Source organism: Ambystoma mexicanum, chromosome 12, assembly GCF_040938575.1.
Source record: "Ambystoma mexicanum isolate Mex_15411 chromosome 12, UKY_AmexF1_1, whole genome shotgun sequence".
In the NCBI taxonomy this organism is placed as follows: Eukaryota; Metazoa; Chordata; class Amphibia; order Caudata; family Ambystomatidae; genus Ambystoma; species Ambystoma mexicanum.
Genome location: NC_090936.1, coordinates 666,307,718 through 666,333,449, shown reverse-complemented (window position 1 = coordinate 666,333,449; position 25,732 = coordinate 666,307,718). Strand labels below are relative to the sequence as shown.

Sequence of the window (25,732 nt, the reverse complement as noted above, 5' to 3'; positions counted from 1 at the left end):
CTTCAAGGGATGATCTAATGAAAGTGACAAAGCCACCCAAAAGTATCCAATACTTTTTGGGATATTGTGGCCTGAATTTATTAAGAGCTATGGCAATCTACAAATAAATCCTGTGCGGCCCAAGTTTTCTGCATTAATATTACATCAAAATTAGTTTGTTTGCAAAGAGTCGCTGTAAGAGGTTATTGAGCCTTGTTTATTTTCAGTTCAGGGCCCTCAAATTTGAGGTTTGAATAAGGCCATTTTAGGGAAGGGGACTATTATACTGGTTTTCTTTCTCAAACCCAGCAATTACTAGACACAAATGGGGCAGTGGCATGAAGTCTATATTGTATTGTGTTGTATTGCATTTGTCATTTATATAGCAGCTTTTCCCATTTGTATGGCCTCAACGTGCTTTGTGGTAGGAACACCATTGGGGGCCAAAGTCCAGGTTTAGCAAAAGTTCTAACAGGAGACTTAAGATCTGTGTCGGCATTTTGCCGAAATTAGGGCTTAGGAGGACTGGTTATGCTCCACTAAGCAGCTCAAGCGGTCAGGTACTTGGGTGGGTGCTGAGGGTGGTCATGCCAGAGCGCTAGTGCAGGAGACTCGATGTGTACCCAGCTATACCGAATTTGTTGTATGTTGTTGCTGTATTCTAATGGCAAAGGTGTTGAAGCAAGTCTGGCGTTTCAGTGTGATCATTATATGACAACTAGACCATATTTTTGTCATAGCAGTAGCTGCATTCTAGAGTGCGTGGATGGGAAGCCATGCCTGTGGCAGATGTCCACAGAAGTGGTGCATATTTACATACCTTAAACTCAGAAGGAGTTTATCTTTGGTGTTGCTGTGTCCGATTTTTCCGGCACTATGTATCGGCTACCCCTAAATCTACCAGGGTGATGGGTTGGTTGTCCTAGAGCATCTTCTAGTAGGGACAGACATGCTCCCCCGGAAAGGACCCGGCTACATGTTTTCTACGTTCAACAGATGCTAACCAAGTAATCTGATAGGCCCAATGTCAAGGAACACCAGCATGTAACCACTGTGCATTCCAATGGCTAAACTAAGCATTTGTAAGTGCAAGGGGTTGCTGACCATTATCTTGGAGCATCATGGGTACTAACAGGTAACTTGGAGGGTCATGGGTGGGCTGAACCTTCTAGGCGTAATGCTCTAAGTGAACCACATGTGTTAATTAGATGCAGTGTCAGGCCACCTGCATGTCTTGGCCCAGCCCTATGTCATGTACATGCATGTATTGTAAGGATCTCACTTATGACCTATGATATATTTCCCATCCCCAAAATTTCTAAGTGTGTCACATTTCATATTCCAAACAGCCATTTAAGTGCGTCACCATGCCTACCCTCAAAATCAATGTTAAGTGCATGTCCACTCCTATCTCCAAAATACAACAAGGCACACATTGATTTCTATCCCCAGTGAACCTTCTAATCAAGTATTCTGAGTGCTTGGGCAGGTCACTTTGGTACTGGATGGGACAATCCATCTAAGTGCATAACATATGCTATCCCCGGAGTCCTAGTAGGTCTACCTCATTAGCTACATGCAGTGATCCATCTTGTCAACCATTCTGTGTATTGGCAAGCCCATTTAATATTTGATAGGGCAGGAGCTACCGGTACTGGTCCTCTAGGTATTTGCCCGAGGCGGGAGATAGGATGTGACGCCAGTGCATATTTCAACACCTGCCCGGCTCTCCAGAAACATTTCAAATGCAGAGAAAAAGTATTTATATAGCTTTTCTATGTACATGCTCCCATCAGATTGTCAGGTATTGTTCAGTAACCAGAGCCCATCTGTTAGAGCAAAAGATGTGCAGGGACTGAAGTGCGATCGTGTGCAGGAGTGGGGTTGAGTTTAGCAGGGCGGTTTGCCGCAAAAACACCTGGCATCCACTGCAGCGTGTCTTGCTGATATTTCGCTAAGTCTAAGGCCGGAGCTTATGTGTGAGGAAGGCCATGGGACTGCAGAGGGAGAAGGATTTAGGTTGTGTTAGGGAATAGCCATGTTTTGAGGGCCTTCTGAAAGCGAGGTGGTTGTCAATGCAGCGGATGTGGATAGGAAGACAGTTCAAGATGGTAGGAGCTTGGATGGAGAAAGACAATCCTCCCAATCTGGTGGAGTTGCAATGGGGGATGACAAGGAAAAGCACTATGCCAGATCTGAGGTTGATGGTGGGTTGGTATTGTATGAGTGTTTCCTGGAGAAATTCGAGTCTGGTGTTGTGGATGGTCCAGTGAGTGGTTCACATTGCTTTACAGGTAGTGTGTTGACCAATAGGGAGCCAGTGGAGGACTCCTAGTGCAGGGCTAATGTGTTTTCTAGGTGAAAGGGTATGAGGAGATGGGCAGCTGCAGTTTGCATTCTCTGTTTCTTGAGCTGGAAAGCCGGTGTGCCTAGATAAAGGCAGTTTGCATAATCTAAGCAGGAGAGGATGATGGTGAGGAGGCAGAGATTCGTTGTGGGTAGGTGAGGTATAGGATGATTCGCCTGAGGGTGCATAAGTGGAAGAAGGAAGTTCTGGATGCTGAGTTGATGTGTTGGGAGAGAGATACATTGAAGTCCAGCGTGCATCGAAGGTTTTTCACTGAAGTGGAATTTGTCAGGTGGAGGGGCATAGAGAGTGGTACCAGGGGATAGGTTGGTGTAGGAGAGCGGTTTTGCTACAAACTAGGATTTCTGTTTTTGCAAGGTTGAGGAGGAGGAGGTGGTTGGTCATCATCCGGTGGTCAATATCAGAAAGGCAAGATGAGAGATCTCGATGGGTGGCACCCCTTGATTTGGGGATTTTGAGGATGATCTGAGTGTCATCTGCGTGGTTGTAACAGATGAGGTCATGAAAGCGAATAAGTGCGGGGAGCGGGCCAAGGGAGATAATGAAGAGCAGTGGAGACATGGATGCATTAGATTGGGATTTGCTATGCACTGCTCTCATATGCTCACATACACCATTTACAAGCTGTTCCCATCATATGGCCAAGTAGTGCATTTATGGCAATGCCTGACAAAGTCCTACCCTATACCTGCACACAAATCAAAATGGATGGCTTTGCCAATGCCTGTTTTAGATAGATCTTTTTTTAACAAATATGAACGTGAAATGTCTAGTTATAATGTAAAACTTCAAAACGTTTTGACATTGTCTTTCACAGGGCATTGTTCACATCTCTTTTCCATTAAAAGGAACTAAATATGAAATAAATGCATGCACAATAGCAGATATGGTTGGGTGTAATCGTTTCATTGAAACATTGATTTGTTTTAACAAAAACTGAACTTCAGTAGCTGGAAATTATAAATCAGTAAAATGTGTTTCCAACAAAGAAACTGCCCAAGCATATTTGTAATTTTGTATATCATACACAGCTGGAGAACCAAAATATCTTCTGGTTTCTTGTATCTATGTTTCCAGAGGGAAAATGCTCCTCCTGGAAAATGCAATTCACACCTTTGAAGCATCAAATGAAATCCGACACCTTAAGGCCCAGCTGTTGTGACATGAATTCCAAGCTTACATTGGCGCAAGCCCTTCTTACAGCAAAGCCCGCCAGGCAACGTTTAGGCAACTATATGCCAGAACGTGTTCATTGGCAATTCAGATTCTCTTACACTCTGACACTCTTCAATGTAATATGTTCCCATCTGTTGACTTGGACTTCAAAACTAACAATAATTAACTTTGTAAAATATATGTGCATAGCCAATGTTTAGCTTTAACTTCCACGATAAGAACTTCATAGACGAGGAAGCCATCGGTTCAAAGGGAGCTTTCATTAGTCCCGCTAACACCAAGTTAAGACTCCATGTCGGTGGAAAAGCTGTCTTTGAAATCAGTTTTTCTCTGTTGATGATAACGTTAATGGTAATGATTACATTAACATTAATGTTGATGATAATGTTAACGTTAATGATAACTCAGAAATGTGTTTGTTGTTGTGTCAGTAAGATCAGGGAGAAGAAAACAGAAATAAAAAACATTCAATGCGCTATTAACAAATACTCGGATCAACCCAGAACACTACATTAACAGCTCTTGTGTTAGTTCGAAAGAAGCTGAAAGTCATTCATTGAGATGTGCAGAACAAATTGCACTGACATATGGTCAATACCACTGTAATGTGCTCAAAGCTACCATTCTGTTGTTAGAATAAACCATTACAATTTTAAAGTAAAAGTACACAGGGACCGCTTCCTTCCCGATGGAGATTTCAATGCTGTCTTCTAATTGATGACAAAAGGGCTTACTACAAGTACAGCGGTGCAGTATAAACCAGCGGTAAAGTGGCAGCAATTCAATCACCACGGTATCGAGTGATTACAGATGAAACAATCACATAGAGGGAATTTATAACGGAGCAAAAACATCGAGAAAGAAAACAACACATTTTTGGGGAAACATAGGTGGGGTGGGGTAAGGGGATAATACTGGTGGGTAGGGGTTTGGGGTCAACTTAAACACATAGAGAAATAGGAGACTTGGGGGGGAGGGGCGCACCAAATAGAAGTAGGAACCCTTGCTTCTCCCCCTCACTGCACACACCAGTTTCCGCCTCTGTGTACTTATGAGGGTTGGCTTTGACTACGCACAGGCACAACAGGGCTGATGCTTGAAACTATTTTAGAGCACACATCTGAGACGCGCAACAAATGTTCAATAATTGCACACGAAATAGATGTGCACTATCCACTTTGCAGGATGTGCAAGTGCACAGAACATGCTCACAGTGAGGACAAAAAATGCACACAGCAGGTGTTAAATATGCAAATCAGCAAAATCTAACCTGCAGAAGTGGAATGTTCATGGAGCATGGGCAGGGAGGCACGCAACACCATATCCACACAAGTCTAGCCAATGTTAAGCCCCAACCATGACCCATCAGCATTTGCTTCAATCACAACGTGCAGCAAGTGGCCCAGAAAATTGAGATAGTGATGGTCCCGCCAAAATAAGCCACACCTACCGCTTCAATCAGAACACACAACATAATCAAGAACGTAAACATTTCCAAAATGGCGGATTCAGTGGTCATCATGCTGTTGTGCCGACTCAGGAGGAGAAGTGAAAGGATTTAAAGGAGGGGGTTCCCCTATTCAAACTGTCTGATGAGGAGGTCATCTTGAGATACTGTTGTGCCCCACCCTAATAATACTGGAGATGCTAAGACAGTAGGAGGTCCTCGCTTTACCTGCAATGAGAGGACATGGCATACTACCAAGGGGGAAGCTAGGAGCAGGCTTGCATGCCTTGCTGAGTGCCACTGGTACCACAGTGGGGCTCTCCCAGTCCTCACTATCACCAGTCCTACACCAGAGACTCTGCATGATGCTCGCCTCTGCTATGCATCGTGCAGCCATGCCCCATGACGCACATACAAGAGCAGGAGTAGTGAGGGAGTGCATGCACATAACAGGGTTCCCTGGGCTATGCACGCCATTGCTTCAAGCCATGGGGCCCTGGCCCCATCAGAAGTCACAGAACACCTGTACTGGAGCAGGGCACGCACTGGCATTCAATGAAGGTACAGAGGCTGCGAGATGCATGCCACCTCATCGTGAAGGTGAAAGCTAGCTACCGCCGCAGCAACACATGGCAGGTAAGATATTTACCGCAAGAGTTGGAGGCAGGACAGCCCGGCCATAAGCGGTTGCTTTGTAAGTCAAGATACTCAACCTTCCACACACACACACCCATATGAACATGTAGCACGACATATGACATCATGCTTCACTCATCCAGAGGTGACGGTGGTTAACTTGAGAGGAGGCAACCGCCCACCCCTTTCAGGAACCAATTCAGCAAAGGCCAGCAACATTGCAACACTGCACATATACCCCCATGGAACCCCAAATAGAATGCATTAAGTATACTGGTGCCATGCTCCAGGTGCCTAGGCCAGTCCAGTCCAGTCCAGTGCAGTGGTAATGTATGTGCTTCAATCTGCATGAAAGCATCATAGTTGCCTCTTCTGTGCTACAGAACATTGTGCTCTGGTGTGGAAGTCACACAGCCACACGTCCCACGGGGTGCAGTAGATGGCTCGGATTCTCACCCGTGATTCTCAAGCACACACCTGTCCCCCTTGCCGACTCATGCAAGATAGGAAGGAGACTCACCACACAGCTGAATTGCAAAAAACAATTATGTTACCGTAACCTCAGACCTACTATTTGCAGGAAACAAGATCTAAATAAACCATAAATCCGTCAGCGAAAATCCTGAAAAGCTTTAAAGATAACTGGAAACTCAAAGCCAATACAAATGCACAGTGTACACTGTGATTTGTGGGCATGATGCTTTCTGTGACTCAAGAAAGGTGCCCTCGCGGCATCAGCCATCTCCACTCTCTCGTGGCCCTAATGTGGTGCCAGGAGGCGTGGGCGGGATGGCTAAATGTGCTCCTGAGCGCAGACATTTGGAGGTGCGTTTTGACTCAAACCAGCCATCAGTGATAACACGTACCACGGTGGATGCAATTCGGTTGGCTGTTCCAATATTGTGCACATGTTGGCACATCTGTAGATGGCATGCCTTTGGACAGCGCCATGCCATTGTGCAGTTTGCCATCTCGTTCATGGTCTATCTTACCTACCAGACACTACCTGCGACCTTGTTGATAAACCCAAGGCGACTCTGCCCTGGAGTGGACCATATGTGTCGACGGCCAGACGGTGGGTGCCGGCTCATCTCCCCCTCCCACGTGGTGTAGGACAGTGTGCAGAGCACGTTTCTGTGGCCCTGCCATGGCACCTCCCCCTCCCACGTTGTGTAGGACAGTGTGCAGAGCACGTTTCTGTGGCCCTGCCATGGCACACCTCTGGGTGCCTCGGGTTGGAGGACTCTGTGTCAGTTGGGACAGTTGTTGTGGTAGGAGTTGGAAACACTGTATCTGCACTCACCCTTTAAAGTCACCGGCTGTGCCTACCCTGGCCAAGGTGCCCACCTCAGGCTAGGCCTGTGTGGAAGGTTCATCCAGGAGCTGCTCCCCTTGATTGTTCCACTTTGAGAGGCTGCGTGTCTGGATTTATGTCGTCAAGGTTGTGGGGGTGTCATCTGTGTGGAAGAGGAAAGGAAAGGACTGCATGCATGAGTTTGGTTTCTAAGCGCAGATCCGGGATTCGAACCTCTGTTGCTCTGGTTGTCTTGCCTCCAAGACCAGCGTTTTGCCCCTGTGCTATCCTCTGACATTTCTTTGTTCATTGAACATTGCTCCTGTATGGGTACACCTGTCAAATCCCATTCACCTAACACCTAGCCAACTGTTCAGGTTATTTATTTATTTATTTATTTGTATTTGTATAGCGCACTACAGCAAAAAGGCATTGAGGCACTGTTACACGAAATTGTATTGTTCACAGCAAGGAAGAAAGTTTAGTTCATGTTAGTAGCTGAAGGGTTACATAGAGCATACCCTTAGTTGTTGTTACATTTACACTCAAGGATGAGGAGTACAGTCAGGAAAAAAAATACATTACAGATTTCAGATCCAACCTTGGATGGACCAAGGAAGAGAAGCTGTGTTCATACCAATAACATCGTCTTAATCGCTTTGCGAGAGGGAAAGTGTGAGTCAATCCCCCTAATGTGATGTGGAAGGGTGTTCCAGTGGGTTGCCGCCATGGTGGGGAAGCTTGTACCCCCAGCTCGAAATCTCAGAATCTTGGGAATGACAATTCGATTTGAGTAGGCCTCTCTGATGAGTCTAGTTGAAAGGGGTTTGACAATTCTTTGTGCCAGGTAGAGAGGAGCAAGATTATGGACGCATTTATGAGTAAGGGCGAGAGTTTTAAAGACAATCCTTTCTTTGACAGGCAGCCAGTGAACCTGCTTCCTTGTTTTAGAGATATGCTCCCTTTTAGAGATACCTATTGCGGCCCTATGAGCATTATTCTGTACTATTTGGAGCTTGGAAATATTTTTCCCAGAGGTCCCTGCAATGAGGGCATTACAATAGTCCAGTCAGGAGCCTATAGTTGCTCTTGCAATGGTGAGACAGTTATGTTTAGATAAGAAGGGTCTTACTGCATTGAGCAATTTGGAGTGGTATGCAGAGGTACATCTGGATAGTGAAACCTGTACATGTCTGTTGACATGACCCTATTGCCGAGGTCTACAAACTGTGGGGCGCGTCCCCACAGGGGGGCACGGCCGCCTCGTAGGGGGGGCGCCAGAGCCCAGCATGTAATGTAAAAAAAAATATATATTTTTTTTTAGATTGGAGGAAATGGGAGGGGGCAGCTCACATGGTCAGACCGGACCATAAAACGGTCTTAGGCACCAATGAAAACATGGCCAGCAGTTGCAAATGGATATTCAGTCCTTTAGTCACAGACTGTTTGAATAGTACCCAAGGGGTTGTTTTTTATTCAAATGTAAACAAATTGTGATATTTTAAGAATATTTATTCAGCAACAATGGTCAAAACTACTAGCTGCATAGTGAAGCAACTCCTCAAACTGGCCCACATTGGCCAAGAAAGTGGCCCATTTTGATTGGCCTACACTAGCATTTTGCATTTTTGCTACAGTCATCGCTCTATTGCCCCCTTGTGCAGTCCAAGCCTGCCAACTCATCCATAATGGGTGAGGGGGCGTCCACCCACTGGCCACCTCACCCATTATAAAGGAGCCGAGGAGCCAGCCCAGTGAAACACTGAGCACTCCCTCAGCTGCTTTATCCAGCTGAGGGAGTGCTCCTGGGATAGCTGAACTGTCAAAGGGAAACACGGTTTGACTTTGACAGTTCATTTGCCCAGCCGCACATGATCACTGAGCCATGCAACGTTGGGGGTGTTTTGCTTCGCCAGCCTTGCATAGCTCATTGGAAATGCTGGCTGGGGCACTGCATGTATGTATGTGTGAGGGGGTGCTCCTGCGCCTCCTTGCACATACGGGCAGAGCAACCTAGAGTGGGGCATTTTAGCAACCATGCGCAGGCCCCTGCAGAAGGTAAGTTCATGGCGATTTATTTTTTATTTAAATGTGTATGGATGTCTGTATGTTTGTGTTATGGGACTGTGGTGGGAGCAGGATGGGCGGCAGCACTGGGAAAGTGGTGAGAGTAGGGTGGGGGAGAGCTCAGGGTCTGTACTGGGAGTAGGGTGCGGTGACGGCACGCAAAAGTTCATAGCGATTTCTACATACTGTCCATCCGGCACTTTTAGGGGGGCCCAGCCTGCCCAAACTTGGCTCAGGGGGGCCCGAGCCAAAAAAGTTTGAAGACCACTGCCCTATGGCAATAGATGTACATGTCGCCTTAGATGCATGGACGCTGCTGTCTTAACACACATGCATTCAGTCATTGACACTGACTATGAGCTACCTCAGATATGTACCCATAGGATCATGTGCGTCTAAGCTGACATGGGAAGACATAATAATATACACACCATCAGGACTATGATGTCTGCAACTTCACACACGCATGCACTGTGAGGGTACAGGATGCCACTTACAGGGAAGTAGCCAGGAGGATAGCTCAGACAACGCTCAAGACAACGCGAAGCAACACAGGTTTGAATCCTAGGCTCTCGCTTCAAAACCTTTTCCGGTATTAAGCACGTTATAAAAGAACAATTATAATGATTAAAAAATAATTTGACCTATACTTGACATTAACTCTGCGTCACATACTATTGAGTGGGGATATTCTGTACGCGCTGTGGCAGACAAATACACTGCATAATGTCCCCCATACCAATGTACACAGGCAGAATAGTGTGCTTTTGTAGCAGCTCTCCTGGCTTTGGATCTGCTGTATCTGATTCACTGATGCCTCCTACTGTGACTGTGTGCAGCACCACTGCTACAAACGTCATCCACAGGCTTCATCTGGCTTTCTGTGGGTAGCGCTCCCCCAGTTTCACTGGCAACATGAGCATGCTGGGAAGTGAGCTTCTCTTTGGTGATCCATGTCATGTCCTTGCAGCACTTCTTCACCCTTTTAGTGGTGCTCTGGCCACACCAAGTACGTTGATTTGTGCAGTTAGTGCAGTTCATAGTACATTCTTCACCACAATAGCAGAAAGCAAAAGTGCTCTCAAGCGCTTCTTTCCCCACCCAACCCCGATCCCAGCCTCCTTCCTGCTTCTTTGCTCCCTCCATCCTGCCCACCATCACGATGATTGGCCACTAGGGCCTTTGCAACTTGCAGCGGGGAACTAGTCCCACTGCCACAGGCATCAATTAACCACATCCACAGGTAAGGCCACCCAAGACCTTTGCACTTCCCCAAGCATCCATTTTTAATTTTAAAAAAAGAAAAGAAAGCAAACACGCTCTCGAGCACTTCTTTACCCACCTGACCCGATCCCGGCCTCCTTCCTGCTTCTCCGCTCCCTCCTGCCTCCATCCCGCCCACCAACACAGTGATTGGCCAGTACTCCCTCTTAACATACCTTCCCAGGGTAGCCCCACTGCCCATGCAGCCCCTGCGGCTAAGGGCCCAAGCAAAGGGTGGCTCCTACAGCGGCGGCTCCAAACTGTGTCTGCATGTGTCAGCAGGGGAAGTCAGTGGCCAGCCGTCAACCAGCAGCGACTATCAAGGTAGGTGTGGCCTGGGTGAGGAATAGAGCAATCACTCTATCCCGGAAGCCATGCCACATAGCAAACCAAGCACTGTGAATACTAGCCTGCGTCGCACACCTTGAGAATTGCTGATATTGACTTGCATCACATCTAGAGAGTACCACATTAAGACAGTACTGTAAATACTAGTCTGTGCCACATTGGAACAGTACTGTGGATATTAGCCTGCGTCGCACTCATAGAAAATTGTTAATACTGCCTTCAGTCACATCTAGGAAGTGGCACTTTAAGATAGCACTGTGAATATTAGCCTGCGTCGCACGCCCTGAGAATTGTTAATATTGCATTGAGTCACATGGGCATGTTTTTTCTTGTACTCAAACCGCATTGTGAAACCTAGGCCTCTCTCCCACTATACAGGACCCTCAAATCTAGGTGGGTTTTCTCCTGTACCCAAACTGCACTGTGAAACCTAGGCCTCTCTCCCACTATACAGCACCCTTAAATCTAGGTGGGTTTCCTCCTGTACCCAAACTGCATTGTGAAACCTAGGCCTCTCTCCCACTATACAGGACCCTCAAAACTAGGTGTGTATCCTCTTATACTCAAACTGCATTGTGAAGCCTAGGCCTCTCTCCCACTATACAGGACCCTCAAATATAGGTGTGTTTCCTCTTGTACTCAAACTGTGTTGTGAAACCTAGGCCTTTCTCCCATTTCTAGATGTCTAGAACCTAGGTGTTTCCATTCCTGCCTGCCATTCTGTGAAACCTAGGCCTTTCTCCCAGGCAGTAAGGGATCACCGAGAGGGAATAGACAGGAAGGGAACCAGAGATGGTAAACAACCCACTAACTCAATAGCTCAAACTTCGGCATACTTATCTCACCCAAAATTCCACACAACCAGCCTCTTGCACAGCAAACCACAAGCACTTCACCACATCGCAACAACAAACAATGAACACATGAGTCACACCAACACCGCACGAGGCCTCACATCGATCCGATATTCGCACCCCAGCTCGGCGCACAGTGAAAACAGAACTGAAGCTGCCAACGGGACACCCCTCCCTCACTTTCCTACTCCCTCTCCACCCGACTAACCGCCCCCCACCCCACCTCTTGTCTGCAGATGTGCCTGGGGACCAATTCCGTTGGTGATGGGGCGCGGTACAAATACCTTTAACATTAACATTAACAATACTGACCCTTTGCCCGTGGAGCTTGAATAATATTTCTTCATGATAAGCCATGAAATCACATCAAACCCTCTTCACCCTTCACCCTCTCTCTCTCTCTCCATCTTGGCCACCCGTGTTGTCTTTGAATGCCTAGAGATTGTCCTGGCTGCAGGTTGCAGACTTTCAAATCAGTCAAGTCTTGTAGAATGGTGTTTGGAGGTGAATTCCTGTTTTGCATGTTTTTTTAGGTTAATTGTGCGCGTTTTTGAACATTAATCATGCGCATTTGACAGATGCACACGAAACATGCACATCTCGCGAAATGCATCAGAAGTTGCCAGTTTTTCTGCATCTTTTGCGCATTGATGTTCGCTTCTTGCACCTGGTGTATTTTCAGGGATTTTCTTTGTAAACTCACGTGACGCAGTGAGATGCGCAATGGCGCAGCTACATCTCTGCAAAATCGCTCATCTCAATGACATCTTCATGTTCTTGTAAATTTTACCCCTATATGTTTTGTGTTAACATCACTGAATTCTGAAGAAAGCAAAGCTGAAGAACTCGATAGAGTCACGTAATTCTCTGCAGGGCCAATAGAGGGAGCCTTGGTATCGCAAATAAAGTCAACCGCAGAATATTTCAAGTTCAAACTTCGGGGATTCACTGCAAAATCCTAAAAATCATTTCACCCACTGAAATGTGAAATCCTTATTTAAACAAATATTTAAGATGTTCAGTGGAATCTCATTTATAAGTTCACAGGAAAAATAGTTTGTAGTAATACTGTTTTCTTTTCTTCCCCAGGTAATCGGTGCGATGACTGCCCGGCTGGTTTTTATAGCGACGTCGAGCAAGGAGGCAGATGTGTGCCGTGTTCTTGCAGCAACAACATCGACAGCACAGACCCGGCGTCTTGTGATAAGTTCACGGGGGAGTGTCTGAAGTGCCTGCACAACACACACGGGCCTAGCTGCCAGTTCTGCCGGCCTGGGTTCTTCGGCTCTGCCCTCGAACAGAATTGCACGAGTAAGTAGCACCCCCCACACAGCATGCAATTCCCCTCCACCTTCAGCAGGTGGACACCCCTGCCCCCACCACACACACACACTCCTTTTGCAATATGACAGATCTAAACTCAGTTTTCTCAATGTGTGATTAGTGCTCATTTGCAGAGGCCATACATGTTTAAAAAAAAAAAACATAGAAGGTGACCAATGGGCTTTTTAGTTTTGATCACAAACTTAATGTTTGGAGTGTGGGGAGAGAGGGTGAGGGCATTCGGGCATTTGTGCATTTGTGCACATCCAGTGTGTTTTGTCCATGTTCCAGGGGGATTATGACCCCAAAACGATGGGGAGACAGGTCAACCTTCTTTTGAGCGCAATGATCTAAGGGCAGTGGTCGAAGGGGGCGGAGGCAGTGCGCCTCTCCTTTTTTAAAATTAAGTTTTACTGTTCCTCTACTTTTATTTTAAAAAGAAAGCGTTCCTGAATGATTTCGTTTTAATAGAAAAGTGTAGGAAGAAATTGAAACTTGCACTTCGGTGCACTGCACTAATGTTTCCATTTGTTTAGGGAGTTCAATGATCGAAGTGAGCAGGAACTGTCGGGAGCGGTGTTCCACTACTTTTATTTTTTTCTGTTTACCATTCCTCTACTTTTTACAACCATATTCACCATTCAATATAGAGGATTTGTCCATTCATGTCCATGTGCAAGTGTAAAGTTGTAATAGGAGCCTTAGTTACTAGTAGAGTATTGCAATGCCCGGATGCAACACCTTGTCACATGTTGCACCAGGCTTCCGCCTACCCTCTCCCCTGCTGAGACCAAAGTTCCACTGCTTTTTTCGATACACTTCTACCACTGAAGGGGTTGTATGGCTTGTGGGGGCCACGTGGCAATGGGGTTTGTGGGGAGTGGGTACAGGCCAGCAGGGAACATAGTTCCACTTCTTCTTTTCGTACACTTCGACCACTGCCTAAGGGTGTGTAAAGAAAGAAAAGGCCAATTTCCTGCAAACAATTCTGGAACAAAGAAATCAATGCTGCGTTTTTGAGTTAACTTTCAATAAAAGGATATGATTCCCATAAATCCTCTTCCACAAACAATTAATGCACAGATAACCATCAAAATGTGTGTGAGAATGTAAGTCCTCTTTAGCCTGGGGCTTCTTGACCTTTTGGGACTGGATGAGGATTTTTGGACTTCACAGTAGAGAACTCATCAGTATGTTACTAAACAAAATGGGGATTGAACGTGCAGTGGAGCTCTCGAATTACAAGCATTAGTTCAATGCATGTGTCACACTGTCCCATAAGTAGGGGTGAGAAACGTTTTTGCCCTTGAAACGAAAAGTGCGGACGCCGCACTGGAATCCGCTTCCGCCTGTTCCATGAAATCAGCATTATGGTTCTGCCGCCACTGAAATTTTGCCGGTTTTCTGCGTTTTCGCGCAGATCGTGTTTTTTTTGTAGCATGACGAGAAACTTTGCAAAGGTCTTTTTTTTCGATCGTGTCTGCTTTCGTGCAGTGACACAAGAAACTTTGTGCAGGTTTTTCCAAACCGTGCTAGTTTTGCGCAGTGCCATGCAATACGTTGCACAGTTTTTTGATCTGTGATAGATACGCGACACAAGAAACTTCATGACACTCTTTTAGATTTATGGTAGGTTCGCGCAGCGGCACAAGAAGCTTTGTGCAGGGCTTTTTCAATTAATAATAGCATGAGAAACTTTGCGCGGCTCGTTTTGGTTCACGGAAACACCACGAGAAACTTCACACCGCTCTTTTCGATACGCTGGGGTGGCGGAACGGCGGATTGCAGTGAAAGGGAATGAAATCTTACCGATTTGGCTTCCCCAACTGGCAGAACTGAATTTCACCATTTCACCCAGCCCTACCCATAGGTAGCATCCTACTAGCAACACATTTTGACATTTTCCATTATGCTTCACTTAGGCACTCATGCTACATTAATATGGTTTTAAAGTAGTATTTTCGGAGCGCTTTGGCTGGGCCGTGGAGTGGTGTACTGTGCCTCCGCCAGGAATATCCAGACCTTAGTCATCTGGAGGAAGAAAATAAGCAGGAGTCAAATAAGAAGATGAGAAAGCAGGAAATATGTGCAATAAATAAAAGGGGGGCATGCAGCAGGGGAAGAATGTTTGGTGTTAGCATGGATGCATGCCAGTGTGGGTAGGCAGAGCATAATTCTGCAAAAGGGAAAGGGCTGCTGTGTCCTAAAGTGTTGTGATGATTGCATTGTTTTCAAAGATTTAGTTGGAAAATTGCTAGTAGGACATAATATAATGTTGGATGAATGACGGGCTTGTGTATGTGCTCGGGCAATCCTGCATATTTTTAAGGCGTATTATCTCTGTACGTTGTATCCCAGGTAAAGACTTCAAAATGTTAATTCTATGTCTGCCAAGCCTAAACCAAGATTGGCATAGTCTAGAATGGTCTGAGTACAAAGATTATTATTAAGAGTGCAGGTACATCTGCGTTTTGTGTCATGTCCTGCTAAACTTTATCTGAGTTCACGTTGAGACAGTGTGGTGTCTTACTGGAGAGTAGAATTTTTAAAGTATAGAAATGCACAGCCAACAATAGTGAGAAAATATACCCTGGGCTCCTTATACAGGCTGTGTTCCTTAGACTGTATGAAAGGTAGAGGTGGATGGGCAACAAAGAGGTGTGAGGGTGCCGAAGGAGGAGACAGGCACACAGGTGGGTCTGTAAGAGGGGTTTCCCTGCCTCAACTAAAACACTAAGGGTTCTGTCAGAATGTCCATGTAAATCAATAGTTTGGTTTAGTTTTATTATTTGTAATGCGCCTAAGTAGGCCTATAGGCATTGGGGTGTTAACAATACCAATAACAAGAATAGTACAACAAAATACAGCAAAGTAAACCATACAGAAAAGGCCACACTATCCCGACTACACAACGAGAGGGCAAAATTGTAAGAGGAACAATGATGGGAAACTTACAAAGGGGAAATTCTGATCACAAGTAAAAAAAAAACAATTTCAAAGCTGATAACAATGCATTCCTAATAATAAAACTGCACAACAAAAAATCCTATACCACAATATTCAGACTAGAAGGGACATCGGACATATTATTACACAGACCCAAGAACTGAGGAAAAGTACTGTGACCACAGCCCACTACTTTGCAGTCTTTGTTATTAGGGGAACACCAATCCTCAATCCTTACTTTTTAAAGAACTTGTAGGTCCTATGATCTCACGCAACCATGCTCCACTCTCTAAGCCATCCCAAGACCTTGTTCTTTACGGCATCCGTAGGTTCATTCCATGTGGGCTTGTCAACATTCATAATTCTAATGTTGCTTTTGTCCATGATGACATTTTCTAGATTCTTATTCAAAATAGGAGGCATTTGATATTTCTTAATTCTAATGTCACATGAGGACACTGGCCCAGCAGCCATAGGCATAACACCTACAGAGCCATCTGACCTTTGCAGAAACTGTACATTTTTCCCGGACTGTGCGTTACCACCAGAAGACCAAGTATGTCTACCAACAGTTTCTCTTGTCATGGATAAGGACATTGTCTTCTCTGATAAACATGGAGGATTCATCTGCAATGTGTTACTATCCTTATGAACCATAGTAGCATTACTCCCATCTTCCTGAACAGTTTGACAACACATGTCTTTTGCAGGTGAAATAATAGGCACATCCTTCTCAAAAGAAGCAAACCATAAGCAAACTGTGAAAGACTATCACAATGATTAGGCTTAGGTATGATAACCTCTTTATAAGATTGCCAGATCAGAGGATTACTTGAATGGCCTTCCTTCATGGACTGTCTTGAAGTAACATCATAAGGGATTTGTAGGGGTGCTTCAAATAAAGCTCTCTCTGAGTTCTCAGTTAAAGACAAGTGTGAAAAAGTCAGAGTGGATTGCAGGACATCTATACTTCTTGTCTGACCTCCTATGAAGGGCTGCCCCATCTGCAGCAATCTTAACAGCTTCATCCCCAGATTTCGCCGGGTCAAGATTTCACATAGCAAAACCCATAATGGAGCCAGATTCAGCGGGTATCATTTTTATTACCTTATGGACATTAGATGGCACCTCATAATACTCCTCATTAACCGTGCCCTCTACTTTTGACTCCCTTAAGTGCTGCCCCCCTCGGGAGAAGTGACGACATCTTGGGATTCGTCACAGTGGGTAGGTAGGGTGAGAAGAACCTGTCCTTCTGTATGCAGTGACAGCCTGGCATCCTTCTGTTATGTTTTGTTGTGATATGCGACTATGGTTTGGTTGTTACCAGAAGGCTATATTGCGTGTACAACGGATTATGCCATATTAAGTATGAGGAGCAGGGAGAGGATTTTTCAGGCTGTATGCCAACAATGTAAATACCAGCGCCCCAAAGATAAGCCCTGAACAGTCCCACAGCCAACCAGCTAACCAGCAAAAGTGATTAGAATTGGCATGTAAGTGAATGTGCTCCAATTTTAACTCATAGGTAAGAGAAATGGTGATCTGGGCAGAGTGTACACCTGGAAACACTTTAAATAATAGCAGGAGGGAGAGGTCAGAAATGCATATTTGACCTTTTTGTGACTCCCTGAAAAATTAACACAATTTTCAGTTTTCATTTTGGCAAAATGTTCAGTTTTATTCTTTATGTTACATAGCTTTTATACTACAACAATCAACAATGGAGCCACAAAGCTCTTGTCAATGCTATAACTTGAGCTAGGTAAATATTAACCCTCTAATTCAAGGTTGACAATTGGTTGTTTCTCTAATGAAGATGCAGCGGGTGGTGTGATGATTTGGACCCTATGCCCAGGGTAACCAACAAAGAATTTAAGTACAACAGATTCACAACCACACTGCGCATACACTTTAAGTTTAGATGAATGGAATATTTTAGTGAAAGTGAAAACAGCCGACAGGTGTTTCGACCACAAGGTCTTCTTCCAGGCTTGACTGTGTTCTGTTCTCCCACTTGTGGGAACTTAAAGTGTACTGTTTTTGGTAAATTATATCAGCCACAATTGCATGGTTCTCAAATCAAATCAAGAAGAGTGGATGCACGGCGAGCTGCCAGGCACGTCAGAGTTGAGAGCGACATAATCCATAACCTGCTTAACAAGATGGAAGACAAGACAGAGGATGTTGCAGACGACAGTTGGTTTGCATCAATCTTCTCATGGGTTCCACAGTGGATGGCAAACATCTTCAAGTCTCTTGGAGCGGTGTTAGTTATGGTAATGTTTGGATTCTGTGTGATAAGGATAATAATTACGCAGTGCAAGAAGACAGCCAAGAAAGCAGTGAGAATGAGGATTGTGATTGATGTTGAGTCAGGGTTTGGACCCAAGGAATTGACTGATGAAGAAGTCTGAGAATACATAAAGGTCAGCATAGTAGCACCTGAGGGAACGCAGTTCCTGTATCCAAAGAATCACAAGAAGAACGTGGGACGATGGGTCTATTGCAATTCGAATGGACAGAGCAGATACATGACATGGAGTGTGGATGAACATATCAAATCAGCCGGTTCCTTGAAGGGAGTGACGAAGATCTGGACCCCAAAGAAGCTTTTCTTCAAGAGTACATTTCAAGATGTGGAGACCAGTGAAGGTTTGGTTGATGACTTGACCAGAAGGGGGAGACTAGAGGAGCAGCCAAATGCCTCTGCGGGAAGTCCCGCCCCCCTACTGCCTGTATGTTGGAAACCTGAAACTGCAATGTGCTTGACACTAGTAGTTATGACCATACCGCCGCGAGTGTTTGAGAAAAGGTACACGTTAAGAAAGCCATACCAGATGTATACCAGAAGAAATGACAATCTCTTGAAAGAGCTCCCAGAGGAATATGAAAATGAGAGAAAGAGAAGCTGGTGATGTCACAAGAAGCGAGAGTGATGCACTAAGAAGTTACGAAGAAGATGTATGGACTTTTTAGAAACTGATGATGAAATAAGGAACCGAGTGAACATTCCCATGCGGAAAGAAGATTGCATGTGTGTGTGTGTGTGTGTGTCGAACTCCAGAAAATGCGATCCGTTCAATAAATGTACAGATGCAGCAACGCAAGTAGACTAAGTGATGATAGACGCTAGCTATGCGTAGTGAATAGACTGCAGGTGAAGCCGCCATTATATAGAAGCTAGACATCGGTGTCACAACCTTTAGTAAGTTCAAACCCATGGAGATAGAAGGATTGAGAGCTAAGTGTTGCAGCAAAGAATTAGCTGAAGATCGCAGACTCAAACGATGAAGCTGCTTGGCCTGGTATCAAAGTTGGAGTAAGCCAAGGCCGGTTATCTATTCTCAAAGGCAGCAATCGTGAGAATCTGGCTCACTCTTTGTCAAGGTGGAAAGAAAGAACACCATGAGTATCAAGTTTTATTAATTTAAGACAATTAAATGCTGCAAATCAGGCTGAAGTACGGTCTCCTGTCACGTGAGCCGAGGATGAAAATAGTGTTGGGCATTCAGTTCCAGAACTATGAAAAGAGCGTGCCCTCACTCCCTTATGTTCCCAGAGACAAGAGTACAATGCAAGGCTAAGTTCAAAGACAATTTTCATGGCAGAAGGCATGAACGATGAGAGATGTTGGGTTAATTGTGTTCGGAGGTACAGTCAAGTCCACCTCTTGGCACCTGGGTATGAGCTTACGTGCTGCTAGAGAGCCGAATGTTCCAGACATCGCACGAGCATGCCAACCAATTGTAGAAGGCAATATAACCAAGGGCCATATAGTTTAAGAGCCAAAAGTATTCTGTGTACTTAACAAGTGTTGAGGATGACTTGCACTAGAGGCAGGCTTAAGTTGTCCACCTGCAGTAGATGTCCTTTCACAGCACAACCCCATATAGAAAGTATACTTAGATGTTCTTCTTGAACCAACCACAACTCTGTGGGTTTTTCGTATTTGCCATTTAGTATGATGTCACGTATGACACATTTTTATATAAAATACTGTGTTTATGTGATTTGCGTTGAGAGAAAATGCTGTGTGACGGCCGTTGATGTCCGTTGTATCTCCCTGTTTTAGACAATCGATATTTAAACAGTAAATTGGACTTTGCCAACTTCCTGAGTCGGTCTGATTATTTGGTATAAGAATTACTCTGCATCCTACCCACTGCATGCCATGCTACCTATTAAGGACCATATGATCAATTGTGTAAGATACAGTTGTAACTTAATTGATGCCAGAAAAATCTGGCAGATTGAGCCCTACTCTCTTTAACCAATTGCCCAACCAATATTTAAGTCGAGACCTTTTTCTAACTTTCTGGGACTCCTTCTGAGTTTGGCAGTAATTCAACAGTAATTCCACTGAATTACCTCCAAAATCAATTACTGTTACCATCACTCAGTCCCGTGAATTTACCACGCAACTGCAAGTGGTGCTATGGCAGTGTTAAGCCCCATTTCTGGGGTTGTTACAAATCATGGGGAATTTTGGCAGATTTACCACTCACATTTATTCCATCACAGTAAATCCACTGATTATCTGGTCTTAATTTGGAGATTTTACCTACATCATTATACTTGAGCTAAATCCTCCACTTAAAAGCCAAATTCGTAGTTTAGCGCTCTGTTGAATGCAGCAGTAATTCTGGAAAAAAGGGCAGTAACAGAGTTACCCCCACTTTTTTACCGTACTGCCAAACTTGTAATGAGGCCTCCCTGCGTGTTGTTATTTGTGATCAGAATCTGCCCATGATGGGGTCATGGCCTTCTGCTGAATATTGCTTCATCGACTGGTGTGCCAATGAGCTTGCAGACCGAATTATCTCAAGCTCCTCTGCCAAACACCAATCTTGTATAAAAAGTTAATAAATGCGGAATATTTTCGAATTGCTGCTCGTCATTTTACACACCACACAAGATCTCCTATCACAGCTTCTCTGAACACTGGTTCTACCAGCACAGTTTTGCAAATGTAACACACACACCCTGGACTTACTGCACGCTCCATGACTGAACGCAGATAGCTTGTGTAAGATAAAGAGGTGAGGGCACAGGGCGGATCCTCATGGACGTGTGATAAAGGACAGACTGTAGGACAAGAATAGCTAGAGGTCTGCCCATAGATAATTAGAACAGCTGCCAAAGTGCGGTTGGTAGGGATGGCCAGGGTGGGGAAAGGAATGGCAATGAAACTATACCAGACACAAAATCAAAATGGATTCGATATACGCAAAAACAATGCTTTTCTTCCATCTAATTATCATTAACAATGAGTTTCTTCTAGTGCTAATTGGGATGATAGACATTGGGCCTCATTCCGAGTCCGGCGCTAACCAATGGCGGTAGTAGCGCCTTGGTCGGCACCAGACCCGTACCGGCACCAGGGCGGTAATTTCCCATTCCCCAGGGCTCTTCCCCATTCCCAAATGAGCCCCCATAGGACTCAATGGGAATGGGGAAATTGCAAATAACGGTGACCGTACTTTACGGTCACCGTTATTGGCTAAAAAGCCCCTTTGCGCCCTCGTCCCTAACGCCTGGCAGGTGTTAAGGACGAGGGCGCAAAGGGAACTCGGAATGTGGCGGTAAGGGATTACCGGCACCGGTCTCGTTAACAGTGACCGGTATCCCTTAACGCCATACTCGGAATGAGGCCCATTGATTCTCCATAACCTCTAGTTAAGCCTCCATCCTGACATGATGTTTGTTAAGTAATGAGCTAGTATTATTTGATTGATTCGTATTTGAGGACGAGGTGGCGGAGGATCGAGAGAATCTGGGATCCAATTCATTTCTGTGAAGCAACCCCTCGAGGTGGTGCAGGCCGGAACACCAAGTGCTTCTCTCCCCTCTCCAAGGGGTCCATATTGAAGACGTCAAATGCTCACAAAACCCTTCATGCTGAAACAGGAAGGCTCACCCCCGGCCCTGGAGGGGGGAGGGGGAGTGAGGGAACCCTCAAAATGCATACACAGGCAGGACTGCAGAGATGACAATTGCTAAAAGGCAGGGACGCGCAGTGACATGCAGGTTCCATGAGAGTTCTGCCTGGCCCCAAACAGGAGGGAATACATTAAGCCCACACACCTCATGAAAATCAAGCAATTACTGAATGTGGCAATAAGATAAACCTGGAAAAAATTGCTCAAGCATAAAACAACATTCTTGAATGCTGGGCATTTAATAAATCAAGTTGTTCCGAACAGTAGATGTTGGTTGCAGCGAAGTGTTTTTGGTGCTTCAGAATTTCTTCTTATAAAGATGCTCTGCAGGGTTTCATTTTTGGATAGATTTTGTTAGAAAGTGGCAGGAAGTTGCAAGACCAGTTCAGGCAATAGGTTTTAGTTAAGAGAGAGAGGTAGGAATTAATAAGATATTGTGAAGAGAGAGGCAGTGATTTAAAATAGGACTTAGTTGAGGCAGGCATTTTAAAAAGGGCTAAAATCAGCGAATGGTAGGAAAAAGGACAGGACATCATTTCTTTACTACTACTCTAACTATACATTATCCCTGTGATGCATGGCTTAAACACACATGACATTCCTTGTCAGTTTGGGGAGATGAACATCAAAGAATTGCTTAGGGGCAAACCTGACACTAGGGTACCTTCAGGGACTGCAAATCAATGAACCATCTTTTATAGCCAGACCAAATACCTGTCTCAGGTTGTGAAGCTGTGACTAAAAACTGTTAGAATTGTTTTTAGGCAAGAGGATGCATTCAGTAGCTCTAAATGAGTGTTTCATCTTTTTGTGGTGAGAGAAAATGCTAGCTGTAGAGAAAGGGTCTTATCATTTAGTGGGTGCGAGAAAGAGATCACATTCAGTGGCTGTTAAAGTACCATCTTTGTGTGACCAAACCAGATACCTTTGCAAACTGTGAATAATAAATCTCATAATTAATTTTAGGCATTAGATGACATTCAGAGGCTGTAAGTGTGTGTGTCAACCTCTGTGGCCAGACCAAATACTAGTTGCAAAAATAAACAGTTCGATTTTTTGGTAGGCAGAAAGTAATTACATTAAGTGACTGTAAATCAGTGCACTGTCTTTTAATGGCCACACAAATACCTTTCACAAGGTGCAAAGTTATGAATAAGAGGTTTTAGAATTGTTTTTATGCAACAGAGTGCTTTCAACTGCTTTAATTGATCCCACAATGTGACATCTTTATGTGGCTACAGAGAAGTGACCATTTTGAGTGTCAACATGTCCGAATAGCCTAAACGTTCCAGAGGCTGAGGGAGGCATGTGGAGGGGCTTCAACCGGTTGTTCCTAGGGCAGAAGATGTAGAGGAGATACAGATTGAGTGTAGAAGTGTAGGATGTGGGATGCTCCTGGTCTTCACCACAGCCCACTCCCACTGACGATGAATCTGAGGATAATGACATCCACCATAAAGGCAGGGACCCATCTGAGTCCAGCCAGGCCATAACACATGATATTTGGAAACAGGTCATAGAGATGAGAAGATGGAGGAGAATAGGTTTCCACTTGAAAAGGTATTCAGGAAGGACTACGCTTTGTTTTCCAAATAGTTACATTTTTAAAGATAGGTTTGCTTAATGCTAAACGTTGCTCTCAGATACCCCCATGAGATTACATAGATCTCTGTCTGATGAGGACCCAGCAGCTTTATTTTTCAACTTCATACGAGTGGCTAAGACCACTAGGCGGCCCATCGATAGATTGGGACAATATGTAGCACTGATACTAACAGGCGAGCAACAGGCACTCTATCAGGTCCCAATCTCAGTTAGGACCACTCAGTCCCAATCTCAATTAGGATCACTCCCTATGTAAATCTTAACATGTAAATCCTCACGAGGTTGTGTCAAGACCCTGAACACTTCCAACAAAAGCTGAGAGCCTCTAATTACAACCTACAGAAACACCCAGACAGCTTTTATATAGGATCAACAACTTCCTGAATAAGTGGTTAAAGGGGAAGAATTTAGAAGCACTGAAAACCACAATGAAACTAAAGCCGCTTATGGTAGATAGGTAAGAAGGGCTTGCTCATCCTCTGCCTCCTTACCTTCAGAGAACAGCATGACAGTTATATAATTTGAGCTTTGTGGATGAAAGAGTGTGCAACTTCTCAAACCCTCCCTCTCAGGACCACCTCAATTTAAAGTGCCATGCTGTGCTCCCGAAAGCAAGGCATCCTTTCCTGTGCTATGATTGGGACCTGCCTAAGCCCTGAGTTTGAATATGGACGCATAGATGAAACCATCAGTCCTTTTTCCGTAAGAACTTCAGGTGGGTTGTAGACTATATTGGGGAAGTCTGTCCCAACAACCACTGAAAGGCCAGGCCAACATTTGTAAAGCTGAGGTAGAATCTGTCATATCACTGAAACCGGTCAGGATATTCACATTGAAGAGCTCTTGGATGCAAACTATAAGGACATCGGAGTAAAATTTAGTGCTGAAGCGAGAATGGGGAAAAGGGCAGTAAAAAAGATATTGGCTCAGAGGCCCAAAGTGGTGGAGTACAACATCCTGATATAGTTTGTGAATAGACCTTCAGCGACCTTGTTAGATTCAGGGAGCCAGCAGATGGTGATGATGCAGGTTGATCTGGTTCCTCCAGGCGAAGAAGGTGCATCCATGGAGATAGAGAAGTCTACCCCCAGGCTTGTCAAGCATTCGCGGTGAAGTGCCGAACTGTCCCCGTGGTGGCTGCATTCATACCTTTAGATCATAGTCCTGGTTACCAACTTACCAAAGTTTCACCAGTTGCTACACATGTTTTAACCGGCTGCAGACTGTTCTACAGAAGGAAGGTCATTGCAACTCCACAGTGTTCCCCAATATTTCCTCTTGTTTGGTAATAGCCCTCAAGCTGCCTCACCTAGCCCAGATGTAAGAAACACCACAATGTGTTCGACACATAGGGGGAATATTCCCTGAGGGGGGTACTCCACTAAGCCTGTGGAAGTTGGGGCATTCAAGAAGGGGGGAATGCAATGTTATGGTTATTGTTATGTTATTAGCCTTATTTACTGCACAATTCACATTTGTAGAGCATTGTTGAACAGGATCAGGAGACTCTGGGGGCCAGAGAAATAGACCTGCTACGTGAATAGATCACTTAAGGAGGAATAGGGTAGATCCACCAAGGATCACTCTTCCATACTCAAACCTTATGTGCAGGGGAACCAAAGTGGAGGTGGCTTATCCAGAGTCAGAGGAGAATGAAGGTATTGAATGTGCAGCCCTGAGTTTCATAACAACAATAATAGAAACACATCAGACACCAACTTTGAGCATCAGCGTAAATGAACATCTCATGAGCCTGGCTCCATTTCATTCATACCGTAGAGCGGGCAGACAGCTTGTTCTGAAACACAAAGGCTCACCATAGTGATCTGAGGGGTGATGGACTGGCAAACCACATACATGAGCAGAATTTCAGAGATGGCAATCACCAGAGATACAAGGAACCATCTTGTAGATCCATGCAGGCACCATGAAAGTTATTTCTGAACCCAACATGGTGCAAGGACCCTTTAGGCCCTCACCCCATGGTTCTGACAAAGCCGCATCAGAATAATATTAAGAAGGGTGGGGTAGTGGGACCAGGGAGTCCAAACCAATCCTGGCCCCTGGCTTGATAGTAAATCAGCGTCGCAAGTCCCTGGAATGATTGTTGAAGTTTGGACTGTTGAAAGGTTCTAAGAGGAGGCTGCAGGAGACACAGTGTGAGAGTTAGGACAAAGATGCAGAGATGTGGTGCTGGTGGAGATAAAGAGGGAGGGGCATTTTAACAAGCGCTGTAGCCCAATCCCTGTCAAATTCTAGAGCAGACAGAAAATAAAGCACTTTAGCAACAGCCTTCTGGGGTTGTAGCCCAGTTGCTGCTCAGGGCCAGAGAAATATCAAGGCGAGAGGAGATGGGAGCCTGCTTGCTTGGACTGAGACATTTGACCCTCTTAGAACAGGCCGTTGCACTCTTTTGTTCTGCCTTCATCCTGAAGCCTTAAGACAACGCTATCCCTCTGCTCTTCTAGTTGCAGCCACATAGCC

The 25,732-nt window shown here is 45.0% G+C and overlaps 1 protein-coding gene across 3 annotated transcripts in view; it reads left to right on the top strand.

The window, feature by feature from the left end:
* LAMB4 (laminin subunit beta 4) overlaps positions 1–25,732 on the top strand; it is a 933,969-nt gene that overhangs the window by 606,454 nt on the left and 301,783 nt on the right. For all 3 annotated transcript variants that reach the window (XM_069629159.1, XM_069629158.1, XM_069629160.1), the window contains one exon: positions 12,522–12,743. In XM_069629159.1, the coding sequence (XP_069485260.1) occupies positions 12,522–12,743 (222 nt within the window). The remainder of the gene's footprint in view (positions 1–12,521; positions 12,744–25,732) is intronic.